Source organism: Anomaloglossus baeobatrachus, chromosome 7 (genome assembly GCF_048569485.1).
Source record: "Anomaloglossus baeobatrachus isolate aAnoBae1 chromosome 7, aAnoBae1.hap1, whole genome shotgun sequence".
Classification (NCBI taxonomy): domain Eukaryota; kingdom Metazoa; phylum Chordata; class Amphibia; order Anura; family Aromobatidae; genus Anomaloglossus; species Anomaloglossus baeobatrachus.
Window position 1 is genome coordinate 203737921 of NC_134359.1, and position 21961 is coordinate 203759881.

At 43.8% G+C, this 21961-nt stretch overlaps 1 protein-coding gene across 2 annotated transcripts in view; it reads left to right on the plus strand.

Annotated features, from left to right (window-relative positions):
- Positions 1-18776, plus strand: part of KATNIP (katanin interacting protein) — a 379833-nt gene extending 361057 nt beyond the window's left edge. For both annotated transcript variants that reach the window (XM_075317875.1, XM_075317876.1), the window contains 2 exons: positions 13477-13562; positions 18599-18776. In XM_075317875.1, the coding sequence (XP_075173990.1) occupies positions 13477-13562; positions 18599-18657 (145 nt within the window). In that variant the 3' untranslated portion in view covers positions 18658-18776. The remainder of the gene's footprint in view (positions 1-13476; positions 13563-18598) is intronic.
- The last annotated feature ends 3185 nt before the right edge of the window (positions 18777-21961 follow it).

The window sequence follows — 21961 nt, forward strand, 5'->3', positions numbered from 1 at the left end:
TGGTTGCAGTGAGACACGCCCCCACGCTGAGTGACAGGTGTCTCACTGCACCCAATCACAGCAGCCGGTGGGCGGGTCTATACTGTGCAGTGAAATAAATAAATAAATAATTTAAAAAAATGGCGTGCAGTCCCCCCCAATTTTAATACCAGCCAGATAAAGCCATACGGCTGAAGGCTGGTATTCTCAGGATGGGTAGCTCCACGTTATGGGGAGCCCCCCAGCCTAACAATATCAGCCAGCAGCCGCCCAGAATTGCCGCATACATTATATGCGACAGTTCTGGGACTGTACCCGGCTCTTCCCGATTTACCCTGGTGCGTTGGCAAATCGGGGTAATAAGGAGTTAATGGCAGCCCATAGCTGCCACTAAATCCTAGATTAATCATGTCAGGCGTCTATGAGACACCCTCCATGATTAATCTGTAAATTACAGTAAATAAACACACACACATGAAAAAATCCTTTATTAGAAATAAAAAACACAAACACATTCCCTCATTACCAATTTAATAAGCCCCAAAAAGCCCTCCATATCCGGCGTAATCCACGGACCTCCAGCGTCGCTTCCAGCATGAAGGTGACAGGAGCTGCAGAAGACACCGCCGCTCCGGTCACCTCCAAGCAGCAACTGAGGTGAGTAGCGCGATCGGCTGAGCTGTCACGTTACCCGCTGTCACTGTTGGAGGATCCAGCGGTGGCCGCGATTAACCTCAGTGACAGCTCAGCTGATCGCGCGGCTGTCTTCAGTTGCTGCTTGGAGGTGACCGGAGCGGCGGTGTCTTCTGCAGCTCCTGTCACCTTCATGCTGGAAGCGACGCTGGAGGTTCGTGGATTACGCAGGATATGGAGGGCTTTTTGGGGCTTATTAAATTGGTAATGAGGGAATGTGTTTGTGTTTTTTATTTCTAATAAAGGATTTTTTCATGTGTGTGTGTTTATTTACTGTAATTTACAGATTAATCATGGAGGGTGTCTCATAGACGCCTGACATGATTAATCTAGGATTTAGTGGCAGCTATGGGCTGCCATTAACTACTTATTACCCCGATTTGCCAACGCACCAGGGCAAATCGGGAAGAGCTGGGTACAGTCCCAGAACTGTCGCATATAATGTATGCGGCAATTCTGGGCGGCTGCTGGCTGATATTGTTAGGCTGGGGGGCTCCCCATAACGTGGAGCTCCCCATCCTGCGAATACCAGCCTTCAGCTGTATGGCTTTATCTGGCTGGTATTAAAATTGGGGGGGACCGCACGCCATTTTTTTAAATTATTTATTTATTTCACTGCACAGTATAGACCCGCCCACCGGCTGCTGTGATTGGGTGCAGTGAGACACCTGTCACTCAGCGTGGGAGCGTGTCTCACTGCAACCAATCATAGGCGCCTGTGGGCGGGGAAAGCAGGGAATACGAGATTGTTTAATGAACGGCCGGCTTTATCAAAATAGTAAAAGCCGCCGGAGCAGTGTGAACGCCGTGCAGTGCGGCGCCGGGGATCGGTGAGTATGAGAGAGGGCTGCTAACTTAAGTCACTCGGGGGATTAGTGGTCACCGGTGAGCCCTTCACTGGTGACCGCTAATCAGGACGCAGCACAGACAGAGCCGCAGCATGACAATGAAGTCGGGGGAAGTTAACCCGAGTTCATTCTGATTGTGCGGCTCTGTCTGTGTCTGCTGTCATCTGCCATTCAGCTCTGCTACATGGCTGTCTGTGTCTGCTGTCAGCGGCCATGTAGCAGCGCTGAATGGCAGATGACATAGTAAAAAATACGCATTACACACGCATTACACACGCATTACACACGCATTACACACGCTAGTAAAATCATTAATTTATTCAGAAATAGCATCGCACTTGCGTTGCACTCGCACCTAACGTGAACTAAAATCAGCCGAGTTTTTTTTCAGCCCAGTCGGACCGATTTTACTCGCGTAGATGTGTTTCCACCCTAACAGTTGTTCTAGAGATGTGTCTGCTGCTAGAACTCTGTGTGGCATTGACCTGGTCTCTAATCTGAGCTGCTCGGATAAACTTATCCTCCGCAGCAGAGGTGACTCTTGGTCTTCCTTTCCTGGAGCGGTCCTCATGTGAGCCAGTTTCTTTGTAGCGTTTGATGAGTTTGCCGCTGTACTTGGGGACACTTTCAAAGTTTTCCCAATTTGTCGGACTGACTGACCTTAATTTCTTAAAGTAATGATGGACACTCATTTTTCTTTACTTAGCTGCTTTTTTCTTGCCATAATACAAATTCTAACAGTCTATTCAGTAGGACTATCAGCTGTGTATCCACCAGACTTCCGCACATCAAAACTGATGGTCCCAACCCCATTTATAAGGCAAGAAATCCTACTTATTAACCCTGACCGGACACACCTGTGAAGTGAAAACCATTTCTAGTGACTACCTCTTGAAGCTCATCAAGAGAATGCCAAGAGTGTGCAAAGCAGTAATCAAAGCAAAAGGTGGCTACTTTGAAGAACCTAGAATATAAGACAATTTTTCGGTTGTGTCACACTTTTTTGTTAAGTATTTCATTCCACATGTGTTAATTCATAGTTTTGATGCTTTCAATGTGAATCTACAATTTCCAGAGACATGACAATAAAGAAAACTCTTTGAATGAGAAGGTGTGTCCAAACCTTTGGTCTGTGCTGTATATGTGTGTGTGTGTATATATATACATATATATATATATATATATATATATATATATATATATATATATATATTAGTGTCTAATGTCACTGTTGTGAGCCCATATGTGTTGTAAGCTGCTGTGGTGGTTACATGGGCCCGTTGCTTAATAAGGCGCAATGTAATTACTTGGGCCTCCCTCTTCTCCTGGCCCCATACACCAGTAAGGGCACTAATGCTCTGCTGTGGCCTTTTGCGTCCCAGCACCATAATCCCCAGAGTAGGAACGGTATGATGTTCTCTTGTAAAAGCCTTTTCTTGTATTGTTGATATTCTGGTCCTGAGGAAGAGGTTTCATACCTTGAAACACGTAGACCTATGGAATAAAAGATTTATTATTTAATCAGCAATTCTACGTCTTTTCTGGTGAATGTGCGGCGTTTATTGCTGCTTTCACACTTGCATTGTTTTGCAAAGTTGCAATCCGTCGCCTTGAGGAAATACAGTATCCTGCAAAATATTTTGCAGGATTCCGTTTTTTCCCCATAGACTTGAATGGACGACGGATTGCGACTAATGGCCTTGCGTTGCATCCGCCGCGTGACGGATCAGTCGTGGATCGACTGACCGTCGGGTGGCAGGAACGCAGCATGTAACGTTTTTTGAGCGGCGGAATCCTTTTGTTTTCACTGCGCATACTCAGCTCTTGTGTTTAATCATTGAAATCAATGTCTCTCCCTCTCTCTCGGCAGCCGAACAATCAGCTGATCGCCCGGCGGCCGGCTATTGTGAACGATCAGCTGATCGCCCGGCGGCCGTTTTTTGTGAACGATCAGCTGATCGCCCGGCAGCCGGGGTAAAACAGTTAAAAAAAAAAGGATTTTTTTTTGCAGCGTCAGTCACATCAGTTGTGCCACTATGTGCAACGTATCCATTGCATCAGTCACACAACTGATTGCAACTGATGCAAAACAGCGCAAGTGTGAAAGCAGCCTAACCCCTTCTCCTCTCCTGCTTTGAAAAGCTTTTTCTTGGCATTGTCAGATTTGAAGAATGGTGAATAGGGATGCATTGTGTCCTGTAACTGAAATTAGATGTCACATACTAAGCCTAAGGGGTATTTTACACGCTGCGACATCTCTACCGATATATCGTTGGGGTCACATCGTTAGTGACGCACATCCGGTGTTGGTAGCGACATCGCAGCGTGTAACACTAATGAGCGACGATCAATGATCGCAAAATCGTTCCAAAACGGTGATCGTTGACACATCGTTCATTTCCTTAATATCGCTGCTGCCACCGGTACGATGTTGTTCGTTGTTCCTGCGGCATCACACATCGCTATGTGTGACACTGCGGGAGCGACGAACATCTCCTTACCTGCGTCCACCGGCAATTAGGAAGGAAGAAGGTGGGCGGGATGTTACTTCCCGCTCATGTCCGCCCCTCCGCTTCTATTGGCCGGCCGCTTAGTGACTACGCTGTGATGCCGAACGAACCGCCCCCTTGAGGGAGGGATTGTTTGGCGGTCACAGCGACGTTGCTGACCAGGTATGTGCGTGTGACGCTGCCGTAGCGATAATGTGCACTACGGCAGCGAGCACCAAATGTCGCACGAGCGACGGGGGAGGGTGCTATCGTGCTCGACATCACTAACAATTGCTAGCGATGTTGCAGCGTGTAGAGTACCCCTAAGGCACCAAACAGTAACTAAACAAAGCATCAGATGTAGTTTGCTTGACATAGGGCTACAAATCAAACTTCCAGCTAAAATTATTCCATTGATCTGATGCCATGACTCTTAAAGGCTATCGTGTTGCAGAGCAAAATTGCAATGGGAATAGAGGTCTATCCTTTTCAGACAACCAAAAATAACTTTGTTGATATCATGCCATTGTGTGTAAGTGCATGTATTTCTTTGCATGGCGCTCATCCTTGACACTGGAGAAATATAGATCTTTTAAAAATCTTGCTTATATTTATTTCATCACTTGCATATCATTAATATGTCTATCAACCCTGTGATTTCCATTGGTACCTTGCTAACCTCTCCGTTTTGACCTTGGCCTGATTTACTGACAATTCTCTTGCTTGCTGTTTTGCCCTCTTTTGTACCTCCTAGTTTTACCACTGGTGAGTATTCCTCTCTGGACTGCAGCCTTTCCATAGGCAGTAATCTCTTGGACCTTGAAGTAAATCCAAATCCCTGTATAGGAGTTAGGCTGGACTCACACGAGCGTATGGCATCCGATGCGAGAGCATCGGATGCGATATGCTAATGTACCCCGGCTCAGGCTCTGCTGCGAGCGTGAGCCGGGTGTCATGCGACTGTAACCCGATCTTGCGATCGGGTCACAGCTGTGAAGCTGAGTGCAGGCGCTGCGGAGGAGAGGGAGGGGTTAATCCTCCCATCTCCTCCACTGTCAGCCTGTGCGTAGATCGCACTGCACTGGGATAACATCCGAGTGCAGTCCGATGTATCTCTCGCATCCATTCACTTGAATGGGTGCGAGAGATACGGCGGTAGCAGCAAAACGCAGCATGCTGCCGCTTTTCTCGCATCCAGAATCTGGATGCGAGAAAAGCTGACCAACAGCTCAACCTCATTGCCTAACATTGGTCAGAGTGCAATGCGAGAATTTCTCGCATTGCACTCTTCCGATTTTCACACTCGTGTGAGCGTACCCTTAAAGAGTTTCTCTGGATCCTGGGTGGCTTGTGTCTAATCTGTCAGTGATAGCCATTCTGTTCCTGTGGCCCCGAATCAGCATTGAAAAAAACATTAATACTGACCAATCCTCTAACTCCATTGCTCAAATTTAGCTGAAAAGTTTTGAGGAACATTCACCTTGATTCAATGTTGCCTGCCATTTTTGTACCACACTCCAATCCTTCAGTGAACAAAATGCTTTCTGTTACAGCAAAATGTTTCAAATTGTGGCTTATCACTCCATGACACCTGCAACAATTCTTGTGCACCTCATTTCCTCTGTTTTTCTGCATGGGAACTTTACATTCATTCCATGTCGAAGGAATGGCTTTTTGACCACAGTTTTTCCATAAAATCAACTTCTGGTCAGACACCATAGATGGGTGTACTTAAGTACTTAAGAGCAGTTAGCAAGAGATGTCTTTCATCTGTTGTATTAAAGCACCACTCCAGCGTTTTTGTTTTTGTTTTTTTTCATAGCTGCAGTGGTGCTTTAAATGTAAGTTCCTTACCGCCATTCTTATACTTGCCCTCCAGTGTTTTCATCCTTCTTCTTCAGCTCTGGTACGGTCCCGCTGCGCCATCTTGTGCTCATAACTTTTGACTGTCCAGAAGTTACATCACAAACGTTAAGTGCAACTATACGAGTTTCGGTTCATTGTCCGGCATGACAATGACCTGAAACACACAGTCAGGGCAACCAAGGAAGGGCTCAATAAGAAGCATTTCAAAGTCCTGGAGTGGCCTACCCAGTCTCCAGACCAGATCCTAATAGAAAATCTTTGGAGGGAGCTGAAACTCAATGTTGTCCAGTTACAGTCCCAAAACCTGAAAGATCTGGAGAAGATCTGTATGCAGGAGTGGACCAAAATCGCTGCTGCAGTGTGTGCAAACCTGGTCAAGAACTACAGGAAACGTCTTACCTCTGTAATTGCAAACAAAGGTTTCTGTACCAAATATTAAGCTCTGTTTTTCTATATTGTATCAAATACTTATTTCATGTAAGAAAATGCAAATTAATTATTCCAAAATTATACAATGTAATTTTCTGAATTTTTTTTATTCTGCCTGTCGCAGTTGAAATGTAAAAATTGTAGGTAGGAAAACTTGCAAAATCGACAGTGTGTCAAATACTTATTTCCCCTGTGTGTGTGTGTGTGTGTGTGTGTGTGTGTGTGTGTATCTATATTGTTACATTGACTGTCTCTTTACTGTAAAATATGGAACTGTGACAGTTTTGTCCAGCACATTGCATTACATCAATCTGTAGTCATTGTATCAATCCTCTGCTTATTCACAGAATAACAGTCCCATTATATGCAGCTCATGGTTTTCTGTCCATTATTTACTAAAAATATCACCATTGTGATTTTGCACCTGCAAAATTCTTGCATTTCTGTTGCCATTGCCTACATATTTCTTAGCTTATATACAAGTGGAGATTTATGACGTGAGACACTGATGATGGACTGAGAGGTCTGACTCCCAGTTGGCATTCTAGGTCATTCCAGAGAAGAGATTGAGGTCCGGTTTACCAGCCACTTTCTCTATACCAAACTAATGCTGTAAAGTTCAGGGTGGGCCATTTATATAGATACACGTAAATAAAAAAAGAATGGTTGGTGATATCAACTTCCTGTTTGTGGCTCATTAGTATATGGGAGGGGGGAAACTTTTCAAGATGGGTGGTGACCATGGTGGCCATTTTGAAGTCGGCCATTTTGGATCCAACTTTATTTTTTCCAATGAGAAGAGGGTCATGTAACACATCAAACTTATTGAGAATTTCACAGGAAAAATAATGGTGTGCTTGGTTTTAACAACATAATTTTATTTGTTCACTGGTGATTTACAATTTTATGACCACTTATAAAATGTGTTGAAACTGCTGCCCATTGTGTTGGATTGTGAATGCAACCCTCTACTCCCACTCTTGACACACTGTTAGCAACACCACAGAAGAAATGCTAGCACAGGCTTCCGGTATCCGTTGTTTCAGATGCTGCACATCTTGTATTTTCACAGCATAGACAATTGCCTTCAGATGACCCCAAAGATAAAAGTCTAAGGGGGTCAGATCAGGAGACCTTAATGGCCATTCAACTGGCCCACAATGACCAATCCACTTTTCAGGACACTGTTCATGTAGGAATGCTCGGACCTGATGGTGTACCATCACATTATGGGTGCAGATTCTTAGTGTATACTGTGTAGTCTCTGCTTGTTGTTGGTCTCTGTCAGCTGTTATAAGCAGAAGCCAGTGGACACAGGGTAAAGGAGTGTCTTGTACATTTTATAAACTGTCTATGTGAGTCATGTAGAAATGATTGAATCTCTTAATCGAATTTGCCAGGTTTGAGGATTATTTCCCCAAAATTGGATTTGCTGGAAATCGCAATATTAAAAAGTCTCCAATTACCCTTAAAAGTTGTGTAAAACTTTTTAGGTCTCCAACAGCTGTATGTAATCATTTCAATCTCTTTAACTCAGCTACAGCCTTGGTAATATCAAAGTGACCTCACCATAGAAATAGATGGTAACCCAGTGGTAAACCAACAGCCCATTTAATGACACCACGCACTGTTAGACATTCCATGTTTAATGAAATAAAAAAAAAAAAAATGCAAAATTATAAACTATTCTGTGTGGAGCATGGGCTCAAACTGATAGTGTCAGGTATGATCATCTGAGACTGAGACGAGTTGTATGCCGTATATTCCATAACGCCTTCCACTTTTTCCCCACTATACGCTTGCAAGAAACAAAGAAGCTAATTGTGCCCTGCATTTGGTACTACTACTGCCCAGAAGGTTGGTGCAAGTGGTGTTGATGGTTCTTAGGCTGAGGCCAGATGGGAATTTGTGCGAGTCCTCACATAACACTCAGCTCACGCTTGCAGCCCAGGAGAGCCAAGTGTCATGTGACTGTGGTCCGATCGTGCGATCAGACCACAGCTGCGGAGGGGAGGAAGGGATTTATCTCACTATCTCTTCCATTACCGTCTGATGCGAGAATCGCCCTGCACTCGCGTTACACCGGTGCGAGTGCAATGCGATGTTTCTCTCGCCCCCCCATAGACTTGAATGGGTGCAAGTGAAACAGGATTGCATTGCACCAGCAGCATGCTGTGATTGTTTTCTCGGTCCAATTAGGGCTGCGAAAAAAATCGCTCATGGGAGCCGACCCATAGAGTAACATTGGTCCGAGTGGAATGTGATTTTTTTTTTTTATCGTATTCCACTCGCTCCGTATTACTCGCCGTGTGTGCTGACCCTTAGGCTGCTAGTAGCGTCACTCGGCTTCTCAGCCATGGAATTTTTTTTTATTTTTATACAAACCTGTCCATAGCCACTGGGAAATTTTTGTTTTACCATACATTTGATAAAACCCTACAGTTAACTTTTGACAATCTTTTCAATCCCAAAATATTGAGGCAATTCGTAGTATAGGTTTGGTGTGTATGTTTCTCAAATTGGACAAGTAAAACAGTTATACACAGTTAAATCTCCATATTTTTTTTATAATTTTTTTACATTTAATTCCATTGACACAAATTACCAAATAAGAAACGCTAGGCAGGTAGAAATGCAATAGGACACTGAATTGTTGGTGTATATATGGATGTAAAGTTTGACATGTAAAACAAAAATCCTGTAAACAACATGCACACTTTGTGTGGTAGACCTTTCTAGTTAAAGTTCTGGCAGCAAGTTTTTACAATATAATCTGAGAACAACATTTTATAGGAGCAGAGTCTGATTTCAGAGATGTGGCACTTGTTTAAAGGCACCGTCACACACAGAGATAAATCTTTGGCAGATCTGTGGTTGCAGTGAAATCATGGACATATTGTTCCATTTGTACACAGCCACAAACCTGGCACTGATTGTCCACAATGTCACTGCAACCACAGATCTGCCGCAGATTTATCTGTGTGTGACAGGGCCTTAACAGTTTGCTTTAGTTTCAATACAATCATCATTTTATAAACAGGAGATTATCGCTGCAGGACTAGGTGTCATGAGTAAGGTAGTCCATCTAATTTTATAACCCAGCCCCCACCTGTGTACACTGTCAGCTTGCTGACAGTGTACACAGGAAGGTAGGTAGGAAGGTACACCAATCAGGGCTGTGGGTGGAGTTTACACAGCAAGCACAGTGTCACTAATTGACACTGATTTAATTTTTATATAATTTTTTTTTATTTTTTTTTAAATATTGTACTGCTGCTTTCTAGTGCATTAAGAATAAAGAAAATAAATGTATAATTTTATTTTTTTTTATATTATATATCATTAACAGCATGAAAAATTCCAGCTACACCATTTTGATACAAGTAAAATATATCTTTGTGTTAGCCAGTAGAGATAAAAAAATTGTTTAAAAGAACAGAGAGTCCTCAGTGATTGATACCTTTTAATGGCTAACTGAAAAGATGGTAATAATTGCAAGCTTTCGAGACTACTCAGGTCTCTTCATCAGGCATGGTAGGCAGCTACACCACATCACTTATCAATCACATTGAGTCCTGCACAGCTGTTGACACCACTACTATCTCTCTCCTCCTATTAGTTGAATTACTATATTATTCAACTGCTACACTAATTTTCTTTCTATATAGTACTGATGCCCTGTACACTGCCTTGCCTTAGTTTGTCAGAGATGTAGATTTTAGCCTATGTCACTAGGAATGACAGTGAGCTTTTACAGTTTCCATGCAGAATACATGGTGTCAAAATCCTAGCATGCGGTAATTAGCGTCATGTGACGTGATGATGGTCAGTGAGATGGAAAACATTTAAATCGCTGTCAGACCCTTATTGATCATTATCTGTAATTCTTTATCGATAGGGTGAAGGCTTATGTGCTGTGGTTTTACGTTATTAGACCGCTAATGATATCAAAACCTATAAATCTAATTTACACAAAACATATTAATATGTCAATAGCATAATTTATTTTACCTGCTAATGCTAAAAGAAGGATTGGAAGAAGAGAGATAGAAATCGAGTATATTAGAAAGCATAAGCACTTTACGAGGGCTGGATCAGACGAGCGTGTAACATGGACGAGGACTATCCAATGTTTTTTGGAATAGCCCACGGACCAGTGTTCTACTATGGGGCAGTCCCGATTCAGACTGAGAAAAAAAATTGCTGCATGTTGACAGCGTATATCAGATCATGTTCACCCATGCAAGTCTAAGGGTGCTTGTAAAACATCTGACTGCAACCAGATGACATCTGAGTGGAGTCTGATTTACATCAACACAGACATTGTAGCAGATGGAGAAATTTAGTTCTGTCTTCTCATCTGTACTCCGATTCTCGCATGTAAGAGAATCAGATCACAGTGACACTCAACTCAAACTCTGATCTATTTGAGAGGAGTGTCATTGGCATAATGAGCCTGATTCTCTCACATGAGAGAACATATGCTTGTGTGACTCCAGCCTAAATGGTGCTTTACACACTGCAACATCGCTAACGATATATCATCGGGGTCACGTCGTTAGTGACGCATATCCGTCACCGTTAGCGACATCGCAGCGTGTGACACCAATGAGCGATGATCAACGAGCGCAAAAACATGAAAAATCGTTGCTCGCTGACACGTTCATTTCCATAATATCGGTGCTGCTGCAGGTACGATGTTGTTCGTCGTTCCTGCAGCAGCACACATCGCTGTGTGTGACACCGCAGGAACGACGAACATCTCCTTACCTGCGTCCACCGGCAATGAGGAAGGAAGAAGGTGGGCGGCATGTTCTGGCCACTCATCTCCACCCCTCATCTGCTATTGGACGGCTGCCGTGTGACGTAGCTGTGGCGCTGCACGAACCACCCCCTTAGAAAGGAGGCGGTTCGCCGGCCAGAGCGACGTCGCAGGGAAGGTAAGTCCGTGTGACGGGTGTAAGCGATGTTGTGCGCCATGGGCAGCGATTTGCCCTTTCCACACAACCGACGGGGGTGGGTACGCTCTCTAGCGATATTGATACCGATATCACAGCATGTAAAGTACCCTTAAGGATCATGCACTGCATAGTTGGCTGTCAGTCAAAGTCACAGTCTGCTTACAACCTTCACTCACAGTGCTGTACCGCTCCAAAACGACTATATGACTGATAGGCAGCTTCTAGAAGGAATAAGGCTCATTTTCTCCCACGAGCTGCACTTTCAGTACTGGTGAACCTTTTTGATGCTATTTCCTTGCAGATTAACCCTACATCTGCATGTAAATTGTGTTTTTTAACCTGACAGGTTCTCTTTCACTTGCAAGAGTCCTGTAATATGACGTAGTTAGGTTACGTGCACATCTTTTTTTGAGTTGTGACTTGCATATTAGTACAAACAAACTTCTGGCTCTTAATCTTGCTTATCAAGCAATTTATACATGATAAGCAGGGAAAGCAGTCATTCAAGAACAGTATGCTTATACAACTTTCTAAATTCCATGTCAGTTCCTACAGCTCTATCTCTAAGATTCCTGGAATGTTGGTAAGAAAATAATGGAGGATTATTGAACTTAGAAACATATGTGAGGCATCTGCTTAAAGTGGACCAATGTCTATTCGTTATGATTTAAGGCCCCGTCACACGCAACGACATATCTAACGATATATCGCCGTGGTTACAGATTCCGTGACGCACATCCGGCATCGTTAGCGACTTCGTTGCATGTGACACCAACGAGCGACCGTTAACGATCAAAAAATACTCACCTTATCATTGATCGTTGACACGTCATTCATTTTAAAAAAATCGTTGATTGTTGAGGTTGCAGGTTGTTCGTCGTTCCCGAGGCAGCACACATCGCTATGTGTGACACCTCGGGAACGACGAACTACAGCTTACCTGCGGCTGCCGGCAATGAGGAAGGAAGGAGGTGGGCGGGATGTTACGGCCGCTCATCTCCGCCCCTCCGCTTCTATTGGGTGGCCGCTTAGTGATGCCGCTGTGACGCCGCATGAACCGCCCCCTTAGAAAGGAGGCGGATCACCGGCAACAGCGACGTCGCTAGGCAGGTTAGTCCGTGTGACAGCTCCGAACGATATTGTGCGCCACGGGCAGCGATTTGCCCGTGAAGTACAAACGACAGGGGGCGAGTACGCTCGCAAGTGATATTGCTTGCGATATCGCTGCGTGTGACCGGGGCCTTTAGGCTACCTGGTTACTAAATTCATTAAACAATGACACGCAAAAATCTTCATTTTTTGATCCATCTAACAACAACAATTCATTGAAAACAATATAAAATTGAAAAACAAAAATAAGAGGCCATACTAACCAATAAATATTTGCGATACCAGTATACTCTAGGATGCCAACAGGTATATGGTTTAAGTAGCTCAGATGAAAAATACTGATGAACAGCCAATCATCCATGAGGCGGGTAGTAGCTTACTATTATGGATGCACATGGCGAAGACTTGTATAAGGTCCCAGTTACACAGATACGTCTATGGTTTACCATCCTGGCTTACAACCTATTGGCTTTACTCACACGACTCATGGATGGTAGGTGTGTGAGTGATTTTTCACCAGTATTTTGCACCTGTGCTGCCTCCACCATATAAGACTATGGCCTGTCTGAATCCTGTAGTATATTGGTATTGGTATTTATGGTCTTTTTATTCTTCTAATAACACTACAATTTAACTGTGTCCTACGGTATCTCCAATTTTTTTTTTCTTTTTTTTGACAACTATTGAAATTGGATAACCCCTCTCTCTGAATTTATCCATTAATATACCATTTAAAAATTACTCCTTAATTACTATCTGCCTTATTCTGAGAAATTGACCATAGGGCAAGGATCTTATCAGGTGTGTTGCCAATGTCTTCTGTTGAACCTCGGTAGGTTATTTCTGCTATATATAAATATACAGATGAATTTCTATTTTATTTTGTATAATATTCACTTGAAGTGTACAATCTCTATCCAGTAGTCAATGGGATACACTAAATATGGCTATGCCATGAATGTATGTGTTGGAAATACCCCTTTATTGTTGTCAACACAGGAAAAAGAAATGCTAGCAAATATTTTTATTTTATCTTATTTTGTGATGTGACATATCAGTGTTGTACTTGATTTTCATTGTATATTGTCCTTTATATTACAGCAATCATGTAGAAGATCAAGATGTGAGAATGATGAATGATAATAAAGTTGTTGTCAACTTTAAGAAGAGCCAGAATGCCGACCCAGGTCTGTATATCAATATGTATGTTGTATTGTTCATAATCATTTTTAATTATTTTATTAATTCTTTCTGAAACTGTGAAAGTTACCGTATTTTTCGGACTATAAGACTCACCGGACTATAAGACGCACCCTGGTTTTAGAGGAGGAAAATGGGAAAATAAAACTTTAAGCAAAAAATGTGGTCATTACACACTGTTATGGGGCGAGGATCTGCTGCTGACACTGTTATGGGGGTAATGTCCCCAAATTCTCTACTAAGGTACCCCATCCTGGTAATGATCCTCCTGCCTTGTATATCATCCTGCTATAAACCCCCATCCTGCTCCTATACCAGCATCCTGCTCATATTCCCCTATCCTGCTCATATACTCCCATCCTGTTCATATACCCCATCCTGTTCATATACCCCGATCCTATTGATATACCCCCATCCTATTGGTATACCCCCCATCCATCCTGCTCATATTCCCCCATCCATCCTGTTCATATACTCCCATCCTGCTCATATACTCCCATCCTGTTCATATACCCCCATCCTGTTCATATACCCCCATCCTGCCTGCTCATATACTCCCATCCTGTTCATATACCCCCATCCTGTTCATATACCCCCATCCTGTTCATATACCCCCCATCCTGTTCATATACCCCCCATCCTGTTCACATACCCCCCATCCTGTTCATATACCCCCATCCTGCCTGCTCATATACTCCCATCCTGCTATATGCCCCCATCGTGCTCATATACCATCCTGGTATATGGCCTGTATCCTATAGCACAGAGAAAAAAATAAACGTTTATACTCACCTTTTCCTCACTCCCTCCAGCACCGATCATCTTCCTCTCTGCGCCACTGACCTGTGTGTGTGGAGCCGTTCCCCTGCTGCATCGCGATTTCTTCCTGTCTGTGCCGATCAGCTGACCAGCACAGATCAGCTGACCGGCACAGACAGGAAGACATCGCGTGCAGCAGGGGGGCGGCTCCACACACGGGGGACGGGTGAGTGTACTGATTCACTGCACCCCGCACTGGTAATGACGCGCGGGGGGCAGTGAATACAGCCGCACATGATCACTCCAGGCTGTAATTGCCAGGGGTGATCATGCGGCCGGCTCTTTGCTATGCGCGCGTCCCCGCTCGTCCTCCCGCCCACCTGTCAGCGCCGGCTTCTGCACTGAGAGATGGGCGGGAGGATGGGTGTGCATATGTAATGAGCGGGCCCACGTGGTCACGGCAGGCGCTGCTGCTGCCTGCTCGTGCCCCCGATGACCCGCAGCACCCTCATTCCCAGCCGCAGCCCTATAGTCAGACCATAAGACGCACCCCCAACTTTCCCCCAACATTTGGGGGAAAAAAAAAGCGTCTTATGGTCCGAAAAATACGGTACTATAAAAATAATGCAAAAATTATAATTACAGGAATTGTAAAGGCTTCAGCATTTTGGACATACGTCATACATGGGTGCATTGCAAGCATATTGTGTTTTTACTTTAAATAAATTCAGCATTTTGTGAAATATGATTTCTTTCAAATTATCATTATAGTTGTTAGAACTTTTATTTTTTCTTTGGAATAGAATTCCAAATGTCCCGTAGACACAGAAAAATGCAAACATTATTAAATGGGAGCAGTACTTTTAATAAACTTGGCATAAATCAGTAAATCAATAATATACTGTATTTCTCGGTTTATAAGACGCACCCCAAATATAGAGAAAAAAAGGGCTCTGTCTTACAATTCGGTAGTGTCTTACCGGATGGGGTTGCAGCGGTGGTGGAGCAGGGTCACAGGAGGCAGGGGCAGTGGTGGAGCAGGTAAATGTTGCGGGCGGTGCGGCCGGCGGGTGTCCCAAATGCTGTGAGGTAGGCAACTTTCAAAAACTATTGGTGGTGTGGGCTTTAAAGAAATGGTGCCCGTAGTCGGCACGTGCACAGATTGCGCTCAACAGTCAATCAGCTCAACAACAAGCCGAGATCCCATCTGTGCATGCGCCACTTCCGGGCACCATTTTCCTTAAGTCCGCTGCTAGGAGATCAGTGGGCCGGAGTTGGTGCGTGTGTAGATGAGATCTTGAGCCGAGAGCTCCATCTGCGCATGCGCCATTATTTGAAGCCCGCATCGCTGATGTCTTCAGAATGCCCTGCCTCGCCACTTGCAGCACAGCACCCCGCAGGCCCCAGCACAGCACCCCCAGCCCAAAGCGTTACCCCTACCTCCTGCTGCCCCTCTCCTCCATCTCCCGGTAAGGTGCATTCGGATTGTAAGACACACCCCTCATTTTCCTCCAAAATTTAGGAAAAGTGCATCTTATAATCCGAAAAATACAGTCCCTCTTGCTCCAGACAGATTGGACAGCCAGCATAGTGAGGTGACAGTTGACACCTCCTGTTATTCTCTATTGATAGTAGAGAGTGAGCATTGAGAATCAGACTGAGAAAACAGGCAGAGGGAGACACAGAAAGAGGCCTTTTTAAGTAGTTGTACCTCAGCTCAGAGCTGAATTGACTTCTACACTGCTCAGTACTGCACTATAATTTCCTCCACTTATCTGCTGCTGTCTGTGTGCTAACTAACGAATGTAGAGCAGGCATTCATACCTGTAAACTGTACTGTGTATGGGACACATCATAGCAGCTCATCTCCACCCACCAGATCAAAATCAATTGCAAATGAAAAGGTAGACCCATCAGAAGAGAACTGGTGTTAAGGCCCAGTCACACTAAACAACTTACCAGCGATCCCAACAATGATACAACCTGATAGGGATCGCTGGTAAGTTGCTAGGAGGTCGCTGGTGAGATGTCACACTAAGCAACGCTCCAGCGATTCTCACCAGCAACCTGACCTGGCAGGGATCGCTGGAGCGTCGCTACACGGGTTGCTGGTGAGCTGTCACACAGGCAGATCTCACCAGCAACCAGTGACCAGCCCACAGCACCGCGTGGAAGCAATACTGCGCTTGGTAACTAAGGTAAATATCGGGTAACCGACCCGATATTTACCTTGGTTAGCAGCGCACACCGCTTAGCGCTGGCTCCCTGCACACCTAGCCACAGTACACATCGGGTTAATTACCCGATGTGTACTCTGCTACGTGTGCAGGCAGCAGGAGCCGGCTTCTGGGGACGCTGGTAACCACGGTAAACATCGGGTAACCAAGAAGCCCTTACCTTGGTTACCCGATATTTACCTTCGTTACCAGCGTCCGCCGCTCTCACACTGCCAGTGCCGGCTCCCTGTTCCCTGCACTCCTAGCCACAGTACACATCGGGTTAATTACCCGATGTGTACTGTGGCTACGTGTGCAGAGACCAGGGAGCCGGCACTGACAGCTGAGAGCGGCGGACGCTGGTAACGAAGGTAAATATCGGGTAACCAAGGTAAGGGCTTCTTGGTTTCCCGATGTTTACCGTGGTTACCAGCGTCCCCAGAAGCCGGCTCCTGCTGCCTGCACATTTAGTTGTTGCTGTCTCGCTGTCACACACAGCGATCTGTGCTTCACAGCGGGAGAGCAACAACTAAAAAATGGCCCAGGACATTCAGCAACAATTAACGACCTCACAGCAGGGGCCAGGTTGTTGCTGAATGTCACACACAGCAACATCGCTAGCAACGTCACAAAAGTTGTTCCTTAGCAGCGATGTTGCTAGCGATGTTGCTTAGTGTGACGTGGACTTTAGACATATAGTGGGCAGAGATACTGTGATTCCTCAGATACACATATGACCGCTTATTCTGAATATTTACTTGAAAGTATATTTACACTTTATATGCTAAGATATTTTCTCATACAAACAAATGCAGAAAACGCTGTCAATCGCTGTGCAGGCAGGGATAACCAGGCCTCACGGGCATTTTCTCTGAGTTCTAGAGCCTTTAATATTCACCACTGCTGCTGATCAGTTACTTTGCCATTAAAATACCCAGGCTTGTATGCATGCAAACCTACGACAGCCATCTGCAGTGACTTGTTGTCCAAAGGGTCTTCTCCACAGCAGTCTGCAGTTGGCCAGCACTTAATGGTGTAAAGGACAGCCGGGAATTTGGAGTTCTGTCATGAGAAAAACTAAATCCAGTCCATAGAAATATTTGTAAAGAAATGATCAAAACACAATGTTAGAACATAAAACAACACTGTGGGAAAATGTGGAGATTCACTTTAAATTGTTGAGTCCTTCGCAAGTCATGCTTTCCCAAGATTAACGTTAAAAAGCAAGAACATATAAGAACTGATGGCTAGGGAAGAGGCTGAAAGTGGAAAATGGTTTCAGAGCAAAAGATTGTGATAAATAAACAAATAAGAGGATAGAGAAATAGAAGGACATGGGAGGAAAGTGAACCCTGCTTACTTTCATTGATCCATCTTGGGCTATGATTTTGCGATATTTGATTGCCACAGTAAAACATTGAATAACCTGGCAACCTTGTTCTGAAAAATTCATTTGTATCAAGCTTTTTGTAATGGTTACAAGGTTATCAGCAACCATGTTTCCTACACATTAAGGTCATGATAATTCTAAGATTTACTTTGCATCACATGTGGCTCAATGTAGTTGTGTAGCAAAGCCTTAAAGAGGTTTTCCATCTTCATAAAATCTTCTATAAATAGGCACATAATATAAAAACTGAAGGGATAATATACAGTCACTACCAATCTTCTGCCACTGCTTTGCCATCACCTCTCTGGTACCCTTGTTGAGCTAACCCCAGTGACGTTATGGTGTGTCCACGTGTGATCACTGCCACCAATCACTGGCTGTAGTGGTGACATTTTGTCACCACCGAGGACAGCACTGTCACTATTGACTGGCTACAGTGGTCCGATTTCAAGGTGACATGGTAACTAACAGTGGCCAGTGGGGAGTCGGAAAAGTGCCTACATTGGAGCTGTGGGTTATTGGTAAAGAAGATTTTTTTCTTTGTTATTTTATACCATTGTCCACTTATTTGTAAACTTTTGTTTGTCTGGAAAACAATTCATAATCAAGACATTTGCTTTAAAAACATTGTACAATATATTTTTCTTTTCTTTTCCAGCTTTACGGCCAAAGACTTGTATAACTGACAAACCGAGCGGGAGACATAGACGGTTCTGAAGTAGAAGCCTTTGCCCAGAAGCCATAGCCATAGTTATTTATTTACCAAAATTTGTATACATTTTTAATACTTTTTATGTCAAATGTTTTTATATTTACACAATAAATATCTAACAAACTTTTGTAATAGTCGTATGCTTCATTGCACAAGGCAAGAAGAAAAATATGACAACCTCTTACGTCCTGTGTTTCTTTTATTCTTCTTCCTCGTGTTTTACTAATTCACATTAAATCTTTAAGTGTGCCCTAGTTCTGTAAATCATCTTAAGTGTGATGCTCCTTCCTATAATCTCACTTCTTATGTGGCAGATGTCAGCATTTACAATAGAAATTTTGTCAATAAATAGCTATAATAGATTTGCATTTTTGTAGGAATTCACTTTGTGTAAGCCTAAAAGAAGATGCCTATGAGGCTTCAGTATTCTTGATCTGACAAAAAAATATATTTTTAGGGTCTAAAGTCACAAATTTAACAAGACTACTACCAAACTAAAGGCAACAATAATCAAAGACTGGCTCCATCATTAGAAATACCTATTTTTCTCTTCGGGCAGCTGCTGCGTTTCCAAGAAAATATGCTTTAAACAATGAGCCTTGAAAGAAGTGACTAAAAAAGACAAGATGCGGGGGATGTCCCTTCCAGCTTGCTCCAACTTGGTTCTGCTTGAATGAAAGGACTCTCCCTTAGGGGTGCTTCACACATAGCGAGCTCACTGCCGAGATCGCTGCTGAGTCACGCTTTTTGTGACGCAGCAGTGACCTCATTAGCGATCTCGCTGTGTGTGACAATGAGCAGCGATCTGGCCCCTGCTGCGAGATCGCTGCTCGTTACACACAGCCCTGGTTCGTTTTCTTCAAAGCCGCTCTCCTGCTGTGACACACAGATCGCTGTGTGTGACAGCAAGAGAGCGACAAATGAAGCGAGCAGGGAGCAGGAGCCGGCGTCTGACAGCTGAGGTAAGCTGTATCCAAGATAAACATCGGGTAACCAAGGTGGTTACCCGATATTTACCTTAGTTACCAGCCTCTGCAGCTCTCACGCTGCCTGTGCTGCCGGCTCCGGCTCTCTGCACATGTAGCTGCTGTACACATCGGGTTAATTAACCCGATGTGTACAGCAGCTAGGAGAGCAAGGAGCCAGCGCTAAGCAGTGTGCGCGGCTCCCTGCTCTCTGCACATGTAGCTGCATTACACATCGGGTTAATTAACCCGATGTGTACTGTAGCTAGGAGAGCAAGGAGCCAGCGCTCAGTGTGCGCGGCTCCCTGCTCCCTGCTCACACTGGTAACTAATGTAAACATCGGGTAACCATACCCGATGTTTACCTTAGTTACCAGTCTCCGCAGCTTCCAGACAGCGGCTCCGTGCAAGCGCAGCGTCGCTTGCACGTCGCTGCTGGCTGGGGGCTGTTCACTGGTCGCTGGTGAGATCTGCCTGTTTGACAGCTCACCAGCGACCATGTAGCGATGCAGCAGCGATCCTGACCAGGTCAGATCGCTGGTCGGATCGCTGCTGCATCGCTAAGTGTGAACCAGCCCTTAAGTATACATAGCAAGAGATCAGTGGATCAGGGTCAGGTAGGAAGATGTCAAGGACTTGGCACATTAACCAGTTCAGGACTGGGACATTTTTTTTCCTTGTTTCTGACGAAGCACATTTTTGTTTTTTTCATATGTGCATTTTTTTTTTTAACATTCTTTTTATTAGTTTTTAATAACAAAAACAGATAATCAATAATCATGTAATACAATTCATTATGATTATGTTAAACTACAAAGTTACAGATATTGTATCTCCTATTTTCCACAGTTGCAAAATTTGCGTGCATTCCCAAAACTGATGGTATAGTGTAGCTTTTGCCAGTCCACCCTTAGTGCAAGCGTATATTGTAGATAATATCCTGGACCGAACCAGAGGTGATATGTATGCCCTATGAAAGACCCATAAAGCCATGTCTGTATAACTAGCATATGACACTGTTTTTACTAGAGACAGGGTAGCTCCCAATATATCTGCTATCTCATATTCCGGGAACTCTGTTTTCCGTTTTGCCGGGCCCGCCTTCTCCTCCTCCCAGTTCCAGTGAGGACGTAGCAACGAGTAAATCTGGCTAGTGGAGGTGGCCTGCGTGTTAGAATTACGGATAAAAGTGTCCAATGTACTACCTGGCCTAACTCCCATATGGGCACTTTTATTGCTTCTAAAAAAAAAAAAAAAAAAAAAAGTCCCGTTCAGATATTCAAACAATTTTTGACTCCTATTTACGTGATACATAGGGCTTAATTTTTGTGTCATTTTCATTTTCCTTTTTTTTTCTTTTCTCCCTTTGCTATTATTGTAGGAAAATGTGGCGAGAAATAGAATAGTCATGTCTCTTTTTTTTTATTTATTTATTTTTTATGACCACAGATGGCCTCTGAAAACATTCTAAATTATACTGGGTCCAGAGAAGAAAGGCACTATCAGTGCTTCTTAATTTGTGTACACAAATGCTGATCCAGTGACGAAGAAGTTAACTATTGTAAAAAAAACATTTATCTTCTCTGTTGGGAGTCTGGCTGTGTCTGATGGCTATCTCCCAACTCCGACCCCTACAGAATCTCCTGCAAGCTGCTTACATTACATTACATCACATCAGTGCAAAGGAAAGTGTGGACTGCCTGGACATTTATAGTCCATGGACAATCTTGATGAAGTTAAATATAGTAAAATACAAATATAACCCTAAGATAAGTTTTAGTATAAGAAATGGGTATAGAAAGGACATCAGAGCGGTCCACTTGGGTATCACAAAATCACTCAAATATTAGGTCTACAGTAAACTATTCAAAGGGAACTTGTTACAACTAGAAACCTATACCTACATTGAAATCCTGTGCAGCAGGTTTGCAGGAGCAGCAGCTACAGGAAGAAAATGTAATTAAATTCTCTGTGACCTGCTCCAGTCATCAGGACGTTGCAGGGAGCTGATGCAGTCACAATGATTGACATCCTGCTCCACAGATACTTGTGCTCAAAAGTTTACATAACCGAGCAGATGTTTTTGTTTTCTTGGTCTTTTTTTCAGAGAATATGAATGATAACACTAAATCAGGGTCATTTGGACGGTTTTCGTTGTCATTATGATTTAGAAAGAGAAAACACAGTAGTTTGACAATAAATGGCTTCACCTAATCACTAACCATAAGTGGAAAAAAAGATTTTGTGTTATCATTCATATTCTCTGACAAAAGGCCAAGAAAACAAAAAATCTGCCGAGGTATGTAAACCTTTGAGCACAACTGTATGGCGTCGGGGAGTAATT